Source organism: the organism of the source record quoted next, unplaced genomic scaffold (genome assembly GCF_019419815.1).
Source record: "Pyrus x bretschneideri cultivar Hongxiangsu unplaced genomic scaffold, Pyrus_bretschneideri_v1 Contig265, whole genome shotgun sequence".
NCBI classification, from domain to species: Eukaryota; Viridiplantae; Streptophyta; class Magnoliopsida; order Rosales; family Rosaceae; genus Pyrus; species Pyrus x bretschneideri.
In genome coordinates, this window is record NW_025999574.1 from 1 (window position 1) to 12,604 (window position 12,604).

The 12,604-nt window shown below is 42.8% G+C and overlaps 1 protein-coding gene and 1 long non-coding RNA gene across 2 annotated transcripts; one reads left to right on the forward strand and one right to left on the reverse strand.

Moving 5' to 3' along the window:
- Positions 1-562: 562 nt before the first annotated feature.
- LOC125478776 lies at positions 563-2,135 on the forward strand. The gene is made up of 2 exons (XR_007259567.1): positions 563-1,610; positions 1,716-2,135. It is a non-coding gene; the product is annotated as an uncharacterized LOC125478776 (long non-coding RNA).
- LOC103932841 (endoglucanase 25-like) lies at positions 1,913-5,260 on the reverse strand. The gene is made up of 6 exons (XM_048587357.1): positions 4,481-5,260; positions 3,943-4,250; positions 3,363-3,827; positions 3,021-3,156; positions 2,750-2,922; positions 1,913-2,603 (listed from the first exon to the last, which is right to left on the reverse strand). The coding sequence occupies exons 1-6, from the start codon at positions 4,863-4,865 to the stop codon at positions 2,202-2,204; spliced, it is 1,869 nt and encodes a 622-aa protein (XP_048443314.1). The 5' UTR covers positions 4,866-5,260; the 3' UTR covers positions 1,913-2,201.
- Between the last annotated feature and the right edge of the window lie 7,344 nt (positions 5,261-12,604).

The window sequence follows — 12,604 nt, forward strand, 5'->3', positions numbered from 1 at the left end:
AAGCCTTATCCATTCATTATATTTAGAAATAGGCCGATTTAGGGCCCCTTCCTTCTAAAGATTTGGACTCGCCTCGACCCTTAAATACCCAGCCCCGCCTTGGCCCATTTATCTCTAAGAAAATTAGAACCGCCATGTAAACCCCACCACCCCCTCCCCCCCCCCCCCCCCCCCCCCCCCCCCCGCCCCGGGAAACCTTGATTACCCGCCTCGACCCGCGGTTCCTCTACCCATTTGTCCACCCCTAATATGTAATGTGAAAGTTTTAGGTATGGTGTGATTCTAAAAAGAAAAAGAAAATAATAAAACATTATCGTAATAATCTTATTTATATTTATTTAATGGTGGAGTGGAAAATTGTATTTTATTCTTTTATTATAATTAATAAGGCCTTAGAATTCGGAGAATTGGTTTTGAAGAATGAGGATCCTCTAATCATGTTCATTCATCGTAGATCGAGTTATAAATTATTTTAAATATTTAAAATTGAGCATCAATAGTAACTGATAAAAACTGATCACATAATTTACGACGAACGACGATTAAAGGATCCAGATCCTCACAAAAAGGATACGGAGAAGATCCTCATTCGGTTTTTGAGACTTGAAATGCCGAAAGCTTTGATTTTGGGTTTTGTTCCGTGTCGTCTTCCTCCCTTCTTCGATCACTCTGCCTAATTTTCCATTTATTTTGTTCTGCAAAATTTCTCAAGCAGCGAAGAAACCCTCGTTGCCTGCTCCAGCAGAAATCCCAAGCGTCTAAATCAAATTCTCGTTTTTTTCATGCAATTACAGATCCATTTTTTTAATTCATTCTACAGTTCTCCCTCTTTCCTCATGCTCTCCCGCTCACTCTTTAGATATTATGCTGTCTATTTCTCTTCTACGACATGCAGTGAAATGGTGAGACAGAACAGGGTCGCCTATACCACCGCCAAGGCCGCCTAGCACGCCAAGTCGGCCGCTTAGGATGCCCAATCGGTCGCCTAGCATGCCCAATCGGCCGCCTAGTCACCGCTTAAACCCCTCCGATTTATTGAACGTTTTTAGGATAATCGCGAAGGCGGCCTAATGCCCAGCGCCTAAGTGGCCGCTTAGACCGCTTTTTAGAACAGTGTATACATATTCAAGATGGCCATGCTAACTTACATAATTTCACCGAGTAAAAGAGGAAAGTTACCACTGCAAGATCTACATCTACTAAATAGAAAGTGTAAGATTATGTGTATGAATTATGTAAGAGGACTGGCTATAGTGTTTAAGATTGATATGGAAAAGTTTTGATTAAAAGCTGTGAGTTATCCTTATTCTTTTCGGATATGAGTATTGAGAATTGTTCAATCCCTGTGGGATTGAAACTTAGTGCTGGAACTCATTTAGACTCATGATTTAGTATTGATTGTATAGTTTAAATCCTAAACTGATTCTAATAGGGAATAGTTAGAGGAATACTATATAAGGCTTAAACCCTTAAGCCACTACTTGCAAGCTCTTGGTTCATGATCGTTACAAGTCCTATTGATTAAACGAGCTATCGTGTCTTGTTAAAGAGGAGAAGGTTTTGAGTTCACGAAGCTACAATGGCTACTTCATCTGGATCGAATTCTGCAGGTTAGTTTTTTGTAGCTTTTGGTTTATAGTTTTACATATTGGTTATTAGTGAGTTGTGATTCAATTGGTTGAATCCATGCTATTTGGTTATTGTTATTCTTACAGAGCTCCTCATTCAACTCGCCAATACTCTGCGCTGCGGCTACCAGAAAAAACAAATGAAAACATAGCGCAGATCCACGTAAAGTAAGAAGCTGAGTCGGGTCGAGACGGAGAATACAACTCAATGCTCATAACAGCATTAGCATGACACATTCTTGTCAAAACCCAAATTCCGGGGAGGTAAGGAGCGAGAAAAATACTGACATGCAAAATTCAAATTTATTATCTGTTAACCAAATTCAAACTGTTCACTTTCCATGTTTCAAAAAATACAGGATTTGTCTCAGACATATATACTGTATATATCACAAAATTCAATCAAATAGACATTTTTATCAATTCCTCTTGACGAAGGCCAGCACAACAATCTCTCAACGTCTGTCCAGTAATTCCTTGCGCCCATCCCCTTGATCTTCATGTTACTGAGTTACTGTTTATGTCAACGAGACTGCTTTAGCATACTAAAACAACAGTAACCGCTTTAGCATCTCATGGTTTCCAGGGTGACGGAGGTGGTGGTGGAGTGGGGAACATTGGGGGAACCGCAGAGAAAATCGTATTTTTGTCAATTCCAACAGATTTTTCTCCCGACAAAGCAACAAGTGCTGCTACCAAACCTGCATTTCCTGCAAGAGTCGGCTCTGTGTAGTTGTAATTAGAACGAACATCACGGAAACCATCATGTTTGTCAGGACCAGCAACCATGGCCCCATCAATCGTGTTTGGGTTTGCTTTTGGAGTGTCCCTCCATTTCCATCCTCCTTTACAACTGTATTTGATTTTGTTCTTCGGAATAGATGCGCCTCTATGGTGGACATGTTTTGGGTAATGATTACCAAAGCCCACGACATAACTCATTTTTCGAGGATTTTTGCCAAGGATGTAATCAATCTGCCAAAGAGAGGGTGAAGAAAAAAAAAAGGTTATTGGCCAATCAAGTCTCAACATGAGTCTTTACACGTGTGGGGAGTACAAGGCCCGTCAGCAACCTCACTGAAAAAAATTTAAAGGAAAGAAAGCAAATGAAAAATATATACCTGAGTTTTAGCAAATTCTCGCAACACGTCAGTAGAGTAGAAGTTTGGTCCACAATACCACCCAGGTGTATCAGCAGCATCAAGATAATCACTATACAATGTAGCTAAGAAGGCTGCATTGACTACATACTGAAGAGGTTGTGGCCTTCCATGATTCAACTGGATCAAGCCTCCTGCAGCAGGTCAGTAAGATGTTAGATTCCATACTTGAGAACCCCGTGAGGTCAATTAAGTTCAAAACACAAACAATTATGGAGTAAGAACCTCATACCTTTGGTTCTGTTGAAGGTTGTAAAAACAGGCAGGTATGAGCACATGATTATGCTAGTCTGGTTGTGAAATGTCCTCAAAATTTCTTCATACGGATACCCAGGGCTCAAGAATAACCTCAAACGGCTCAGAAGCACCTAGTCAAAGAATTTCAAGATTGTGTTGACAATAAAAAATATGAAGCAACTAAAATTGTGAAGGTCATAACCCGAACGTAATCTGATATTAGATAAAGACCTGATTCATAACATAGAACTAACAGAAGATAGTTGTAAGACATGTATAAATGGATTTTAGAAATTGCATGCATCATATCAAAACATGAATTCTTCTGCTAGCGTACCTGAGCCCCAGCAAGCTTGTTGTCCCAGCTCAATACTCCATAATCAGGTCCTCCCCAGAAGGCACCAGCATGTTTAGCAAGACCCGGAGTTGTTGCAAGCTGAAGATAAGAGGAATTTCCAGTAGCATAATACATCCAAGCTCCGCCCCATATGAACTCATCCCAATAACTGGTGGAATTGTAGAAGGTTGCCGCATCCGTGCTACCACCAGCACTATATCTGCCTCTCTGTTCCCTTGAAAACCTGAAGAGTGTTTTTGCACCATGAACAAGTTTCTGAGAGTATGCCTTGTTATCTTTGAAAACTATGGACGAAGCAGCTAGAGCGGCGGCCATTTCCGCAGCTAGATCGGAGCAACTATGACACTCATACACAGGACGCTGGTAGTCAATATCCTCAGGACGCATCCAGCAATAATGATCATTAGGAGTAGTACTTCCTCCGGCAGTAGATCCTACCCCAACCTGTCAAATTAGCAGAGTAGCAGATTAGGAAATTAGCAATAGGCACTGAAAAGTGAAAAATAAAAGAGAGGGCTAAGTAGTGAATGCTGCAAATATTAGGCAGAGAGATGGATACCTGGGCAACAAGTCGGTCAATGGAATCGGCAGAATGGTTGAAGGTCTTCAAAAAGTAATCGGATCCCCATTTAATGATTTCTTTAACATGGGAGAGTTCCCCAGCAGCTTCATACTTAGCACTGTATTCAATGACACTCCAGCTGAGCATGGTCATGGCGAACGAGGCGGGGAAGTTGAACTTGATGGCATCTCCGGCATCATAAAAGCCACCGGCAAGATCTTTGAAAGTGGTGGAGGGATCATTGCCATCCCTTAAGCACGAATTACCCCTCCACGACACATTGTTATGCTTTGGGAGTTTTCCGGCTGCCAGGCCCATATATTATAGAAAATTAATATGAATGACATAATTATTGAATGAATGACAGACATATTAGTGATGACAGGATCTGAGGAAGCCAAATTAACCAAAAACAAACAAACATGATCCAGATTTGACAGTTACACTTTATGTTTCTGAGGGTATTAAATGAGTCTTATATTTTTTTGTAAAAAAAGCAGCACCAACCAAAAATAGAAGGAAAAAAGAAACATACACCGCTGGGCGTTGAAGAACATTAGGGACTTGCGAAGCGCCAAAGTGTAGTTGTCGGGGGGAGGGCGGGCGTGGCGGTGACGCGGCACAGTCTTGACGATGAGCGTGATGAAGCCCGCCAGGAAGGCCGAGACCAGCAGCGTCCCGACCGTCCACACAAAGATCTTACGGCTGACGATGATGCATCCCAGATCCACATACTTCTTCTTCTTCTGCTCGCCGGAGGGACCCAGCAGCCAGCTCTGCTGAGTCTCGTCCAGAGGCCGCGACGACAGCGCCGCCCTGTCCAGATCCTGTAGGTTCCGGCTGCGGTCGTCGTCGGTGGCAGAGTCAGCCGTGTTTATCTCCAGCGGGCCCCCCCAGGGGTCCCTGCCGTACATGCTCATAGCTCTAATAGAATGCCTGCCGACCGACAGATGTTATTGAGTTCCACCGACACCGACACCCAAAGCAAAGCGATCAGATCTGATGAGTAATGAATGAACTCAATTCACAAAACAAACAAGCTAGTTGCTTTGTCTTGCTGTTGCTGGCAATAGAAAGGAAAATGTGGACTGAGTTTGGACTTTTTCTGTTGTATTATCTATTAATTTATTCAATAATTGGGAATGTTGAACTTGGATGGGTGACGCTGGGAGAAGCTCTTGTTTTCTTTTTCAACCCAGAAAGGATCACAGCAGATTACAGTTGTATTGATTTCCTCATATTCTTCGTACCATGTGGCTTCCAGACTTCCAGTTTTGTGATGGGATGGAATTTTTTTTTTTTTTTTTTCCTTCCCCTAATTATTTTTCTTTTTATTTTTGTTGAATAAGTTTAAGTAATATAATCAATTTAATATTTATATTTATTTAGTTAATGGCACTGACCACTCCACCGCTGCGACAACGACACACTGCCTACTTTTTCCTATCCCACGCGCCTATGCCAATTTGCCATTGACTGGCTGGGATTATAATAGGAAAAATGATCCACTAATCTGGATTTTTGAAATTTGATTAAACGGTTACAATTATTATAATTTAAAAAAAAAAAAAACTTTTGTTTTTAGCAGTTTGATTAAATTTCATAGATCCGAATTGGTGGATTTGGTAAATTTGATGGAAGGAATTTGAAGAGGATCTCTTTCCAATAATACCATACCGAACTTCTTTGCTTTGTTTACACTTCACCATTGGTACTATTCCTTCCGTCCACCCACCCAGTTAGAGCAAGCCCAGCGTGGGCGCAAGCTCGGGGGACAGGGGATAGAACAAGGGCCCGAGGCCCGGTGGATCAGCTCCAGCGTGGGCAAGCCCGAGTGAAGGTAGAGGCTCGAGCTCCGGGCCCGTGGGGAATTGCCAGCCCGAGAGCCTGAGGCCATGTGACATCAACGCTGACGTCAGCCTGGCGTCAGGCAATATTTAATTTTTTTTTTTTTGTCAGGCGCGTGCACCCCACTCGCGCGTGGGGGCGCGTCGCCGACACAAAATCAGAAAAAAAAAAAAAAAAAAAAAAAAAAAAAAAAAACTTTGTCAGTTACCATTGGGAAGCCACGTGGCTTCCCACGGTCCGTTAGATCTCAACGATTATTTAATTTGGACCGTTCGATCTCAACGGTCAAAAAAATAAAAAAGTCTTATTTAATATCCACCGTTCGATCTGAGATCAACGGTGGATATTAATATGCTTTATAAATAAAAAAATAAAAGAAAAAATAGTTTTAAAATTAAGAAAAGTTACCGTTGTGACACATGGCACAATCTGGAGTGTTGGAATTCAAATTTTTTATATCCAACAGCAGAGATTAATTAATTGAATAAAAATTTTAAAAAAATTGTAAAAAATTAAAAAAAATTAAAAAAAAAATCTGAAAAGTCTAAAAAAATCTAAAAAAATCTAAAAAAAATTGTAAAAAAAATTGTTTTTACTTTTCTATAAATACCTTCTCATTATCATCTACCTTACACAACAATTTCATATTTTCTCAACTACTTTCAATCACATTCCTTTCTTTGTCTCAAAGTTTGAATCCATTTTTTTCAACAAAATGACCACTAGTGCAGGTACGAATTGGTCGCTTATTAAAGATGTTGCGTTGTGTACTAGCTGGGTTGAAGTTACTCATAGTTCCTTTACGGGTAATGAGATGCAGTTGCGAGAAATGTGGAGTCTTATTCATACCAATTATCTTGAGAAAATTGGTGGGAAAAGAACCAAAGAATCGATGTCCAGTCGTTGGAAATTACTTAGCCAATCGTTTAGTACGTGGAGAGACGCCTTGGCACAAGCTTGTGACAGCCCGTCCCGGGAATGTTAAAACGTACGCGTGAAAAGACAGTTTTGCTCCTAGTTCGTTTTCTTTACGTTTATTGGTTGTTTTGAGTTTTGGTTGGCATGTTTGGAGCCACACACACCTTCCCACACACCACAGCCTTTTCCTCCTGTTTCCTGCGCCTGTCCCAAGCCCCATTCCTTTCCCCATTTCCATTGAAACGTACGGACACACCCACAAACCTATCAAACATTCACAGATCGAAGAAACCAAGCACATATTCGAGCTCGTAAGGCTTGTAGGAGTCCAACTATACCATTTTCAGGTAAGAACACCTTCGTTTTCACGTCGATTTCACGATGTCCAATTTGAGGTACTGTTCATGCACACGTGATTTCTCATGTTTTAGGGAATTTCAAGCTTGTAGGTAGCTTGGTGAGGTCCCTAGAAGGCTCAAGGTGGTTCGTTTGATGATTTTGGACGTCGGGATCACTAGTTTCGAAGTTGGCCGGAGTTGGGTTGAATTTTCAGGTGAGTTTGTGGTTTTTAACCCTTGAAAGTGGTATGATTGTGTTCCTCTAGTTCTAAGCTTCATTTTGGTACCAATTTTGTGAAATTTGGATGAAAAACGAAGAAGATAGGACGTTTTAAAGTTTTCGCGATTTTCCGGCGCCGGCGATGGTGCTGAAGGCTCGCCGGAGAAGACGACGGAATATTTCGTCAAGTCTGACGGAATATTCCTGACGCCGTTGATAGAATCTGTTAAATCTGACGGAATATTCCTAACGGCGTCAGTTGACGCCATCAGCGTGCCAGGCACTTGCCTGCGCGTGGCCGGCGCGTGGGGGCGCGTGCGGTGGTGAAAAATTATTTTAAAAATATAGGGATGTTCCTGAGGTTGAGTAGATCACATTGGTGTATTCATACACCCCATTTGAGAATTGTATGAAAAGTTATTTCTAAAGTTTGGTTATGTGCTTTAAAAATTAACGTTTTTATAATTATTTCGCATATAGGTGAGACGTATCTCGAGGACGAGCGTGGTCACTCGAGACAGGGGGTTACGACCCTTCCACTTACCAGTGAGTGGGCTTTTGGTTTTCCATATATACCTATATACTTATATTTTCCCAGAAATTGATTTGAATTGTCATTTACCATATGCCATGCATTAGATTATCGTTATTTATACATCGTTAGTTGCATTATTAGTGATATATATATATATACACACACACATATGCATATTGGGTGATGCGGACGCACATGTAAGTGCCAGGTAAGTGTTATTCATGTTTACATTCAGTAGTGATTCGAGATACTTAGAGAGCTCATAACCTGCACCCCCGATGTTAGTGCTCCCGCCCAGAGTAGGGCATAGTCCTTCACGTGTTGTTCACCTCCCGCACCACACGCTCAGCTTGGATCCAAGTTAGGTGCACAGTCCTGTCGTACAGACCACTTTAGGTGGTTCCGACTCTTAGGTGACCCGCGATTATTCGCACAGTCTTTACGTGATCGTAGCATTAGAGCATTTATATGTATTACACCCAGGCTTGTCGTACAGACCACTTTAGGTGGTTCCGACTTGTGGGCAGGTTTAGTTATTGAGATTGAGATTTAAGCTCTAGATGCAGCCGTACAGGTCACATTAGGTGACTCCGGCTACCAGACTATATGTGATTGATATGATTTTTACCTGAGCACTTGCATTTCATCGTGTGTTTTGGCATGGCATATCTTGATGCATGATTGACATATTTAATTATACATATATATGTACATATATATTATTTTCTGGGAAGTATACAGGTTTTACGGTGAGGGGTTAGAACTTATTTATTAAATAGTTTTCGAAAAGCTTTGTTTTTGTCCACTCACGCTTTTGTTTTGCGCCCCTCCAGGTTCTAGCTGTCTAGCAGGTTTGGTAGTTTCCCAGAGGGCTTTCCCGGCATTTCTGATAGACGATCACCAGCGTAGGGCCACCTTCGGGTGTACTGTTGTCGCGTCATTTTAGTTTGGACTGCTTTAGGCGTTATGCTCTGAACTTGTGTCTCACTTTCGCTAGCACTTATTTCTATTACCTTATGTATGCTAGTTTTTATTTATTCGTACTTCTTCTATTATTGTTTTATCAGCTTCCGCACTGTGCACATGGTTACGTCACTTTCACGTGACGACCAGCATGCCCTAATCTCGATCGGGGTGTGTCAGTTTGGTATCAGAGCCTAGGTTTGGCAGTCCTGTACTTTTGTGAGTATTCTAATTGTTTTGGTGTCTTCTGTCAGAACTATGTCGTCTCGTCGGGAACCACGTCGCTCTGCTGAGTCTAGTTTCCCCGATATTGCTCAGCTGGGGGAAGCTATTGCCACAGCTATTCAGTCGACGATCCGCCTTCCCCAGAGGACTCATCTGGAGACTATGTATAATTTAAAGTTAGATAAGTTTGAAGGTAATGAGGGTCACGAGGGTGCAGAGCGATGGTTAGAGCACATTGAGAAGACTTTTCGTGTGTTACATAATCAGGGGAACCTTCCTATCGAGAAGTGGGTTGAGACGACATCGTGGTTTCTGGGTACGGAGTCTGCAGCCTGGTGGGAGCAGGAACTCCGTCGTTTGACTCCAGCTGAGAAGACTGATTGGGATGTTTTCATTGATTTGTTCAAGAGAAAGTTTGTGCCCCCTGAGTACATCGATCGTAAGAAGCAGGAATTTACTGAGTTGAGACAAAGGAAGCTGACAGCGAATGAATACTATCGGAAGTTCACTGATTTGTCTCGCTATCATCCTGAGATTGCTGGTAATCCGGCGGAGATGCTTCGTCGTTTTCGCTTAGGCACTAAGAAGAAATGGCGTTCGATGGCGACCACTACCCACTGTGATACTTACCAAGATTTTTATGAGATTCTACTGAGGGTTGAGGATTTAGAAAACATGTTGAGCTAGAGTGATGAGGAAGAGAAAGATGGTAATCAGAAGAAAGATGATAAGGGTAAAGGTCAAGCGTCGATCGGGCCTCGTCGGACTTAGAACTTTAAAAGGGGTGGTACTAGCTCGAGTTCTTCTAGCGGTGGTTTCAGCGCCACTGGTCAGGGACGTGGAGGTAGGTTTGCTGGTGGTGCTAGAGCCCAGAGGCAGGGTGATGGTGGCAGAGGCAGGGCCCCACTTTGTCGTAGGTGTAATAATTGGCACTTTGGTGAGTGTAAGCGTGGCAGCAGTGGTTGTTTTACTTGTGGGCAGATGGGACATCGGGCTGCGAATTATCCCCAGAGCCAGCAGCAGAAGCCGCAGCAGACTTTCTTGCTGCCACCTGCACCGATTCAGCAGATTCAGGGTCCGGGTAGTTACGGTCAGTCGGGCCGAGGTGGTGCCTTCTACTATCAGGGTGATGCTGTTCCCTATGCCCCGGGACAGTATCAATATCCCCAGGACCCATATTCTCAGGGTGGTTATCCTCCGTATTCTGGCGGCTATATGCCGTATCCTCCAGCTCTAGCAGGCGGTTCTCAGTGGTTTCAGGGATGACAGTTCCAGCAGGGAGAGATTGCTTCGAGTAGCGCGGGGTCTTCGAGGCAGTCTGGTCAGCCTAGTCAGGGGCGTGACACTCAGAGTCATGGTGGTCAAACGAGCAGAGGTCGTGGTGGACGACAGCAGACCCAGGGGCGTATTCATAATATTTCTCTGTAGGACGCTCAGAACAATCCATATTTGATCATGGGTACGTTAAATATCCTTGGTTATTTTGCTAGAGTATTAATTGATTGTGGTGCTACACATTCTGTGATTTCTCATACAGTTGCTCAAATGACGCAACCTCGCCCCACACCTCTAGGGTATGATTTAGAGTTCGCTATGCCTAGAGGGGAGAGATGTATTGTAGATCGTGTGTACCCAGGATGTCCAGTGATAGTGGAGAATGTTGTTATGCTAGCTGACCTTATCCCATTGGATATTGTTGATTTTGATGTGATTCTGGGCACAGATTGGTTGCATTTCTATCGTGCCAATATTGATTGTTACGGGAAAATAGTTACGTTCCATCGTCCTGGACTACCTGTGGTTACTTTTGTGGGTAAGCAGAGTGAGGTGAGACATGGTGTTATTTCGGCTTTGCGAGCGAAAAGATTGTTGTCTAAAGGTTGCCAGGGGTACTTGGCTCATGTGGTGCTGGGTGAGGCTGCTCCTAGTAGAGTGGAGGATGTGAGAGTAGTCAGACACTTTCTCGATGTTTTTCCTGAGGATTTACCTGGTTTACCATCAGATCGAGACATGGAGTTTACCATTGAGTTGCTTCCAGGTACTAATCCTATTTCCTTGACTCCTTATCATATGACACCCGCTGAGTTAAGGGAATTGAAAGTTCAGTTGCAGGAATTAGTAGATAAGGGTTTTAGTCAGCCTAGTACTTCACCGTGGGGAGCTCCAGTATTGTTTGTGAGGAAGAAAGACGAAACTTTGAGGTTATGTATTGATTATAGGCAATTGAATCGGGTGACGATTAAAAACCGTTATCTGTTGCCACGTATCGATGATTTATTTGATCAGCTTCGAGGTGCTTGTGTATTCTCCAAGATTGACTTGAGGTCTGGATATTATCAGCTGAAGATTTGTAGGGATGACGTTCCTAAGACGGCGTTCAGGACTCGTTATGGTCATTACGAGTTTCTGGTTATGCCATTCGGTTTGACGAATGCACCAGCTGTTTTCATGGACTTGATGAACCGGGTATTCCAGCCATATTTGGATAGGTTTGTTATTGTTTTCATCGACGATATTCTGGTGTATTCTAAGTCTAAAGCGGAGCATGTTCGACATCTTACTTTGGTGTTGAAGAGGTTGAGGGAACACCAATTGTATGCTAAGTTTAGCAAGTGCCAGTTATGGTTAGACCAAGTTGCGTTTTTGGGGCACGTCATTTCTGCTCAAGGTATTTTGGTGTATCCACAGAAGGTGGCAGCTGTGGAGAAATGGGAGCAACCGCGAACCGTCACTGAGGTGAGGAGTTTCCTTGGTTTGGCGGGGTATTATCGACGGTTTGTTAAGGATTTTTCTGTGATTGCTTTACTACTGACGAGGTTAACGAGGAAGGATGTTAAGTTCGAGTGGGATGATAAGTGTGAGCAGAGTTTCCTGCAGTTAAAGTATTGTCTCACTCATGCACCTGTTTTGGCACTCCAGGACGATAGTGGTGGTTTCGAGGTTTATAATGACGCTTCCTTGAATGGTCTGGGATGTGTGTTAATGGAGCATGGTAGGGTGATTGCTTATGCTTCGCGATAGTTGAAACCTCATGAGTTAAATTACCCTACACATAATTTGGAGTTAGCCGCTATTATCTTTGCGTTGAAGTTGTGGAGACACTACCTTTATGGAGAGAAATGTAGGATCTTTATAGATCACAAGAGTCTTCAATATCTTTTTACTCAGAAGGAACTTAATCTTCGTCAACGGAGGTGGATGGAGTTGCTCAGCGATTATGATTGTACGATTGATTATCACCCTGGTCGTGTAAATGTAGTTGCTGATGCACTTAGCAGGAAGTCTCAGGGCTGCATTAATGCGTTGTATGCGAGTCGTATTCCTCTTTTGGCTGACTTGCGTTCTACGGGAGTGAGGTTAGAAGCAGAAGATAGAGATGTGGCTTTACTTGCTAATTTTCAAGTTAGGCCAATTTTAGTTGATCGGGTACGTGAAACTCAGGTGGCTGATAGGGAAACTCAGGAATTAATTTAAGCTCGAGATCGAGGGAGAAGAAGAGACCTCAGAGTTCGTGATTCGAATGGCATGCTGATGCAGAAGGGTAGAATGTTCGTGCCTAATAATTTGGATTTAAAGAAAGAAATTCTCGATGAAGCACATATCTCGGCTTAT

Excerpts from the sequence above, each read along its gene's own strand:
- LOC103932841 (XM_048587357.1), bottom strand. The coding sequence starts at position 4,865 with ATGAGCATGTACGGCAGGGACCCCTGGGGGGGCCCGCTGGAGATAAAC. Across the intron at positions 3,828-3,942 it reads TTGACCGACTTGTTGCCCAG|GTTGGGGTAGGATCTACTGC; the intron begins GTATCCATCTCT and ends CTAATTTGACAG. Across the intron at positions 2,923-3,020 it reads AACCTTCAACAGAACCAAAG|GAGGCTTGATCCAGTTGAAT; the intron begins GTATGAGGTTCT and ends GACCTGCTGCAG.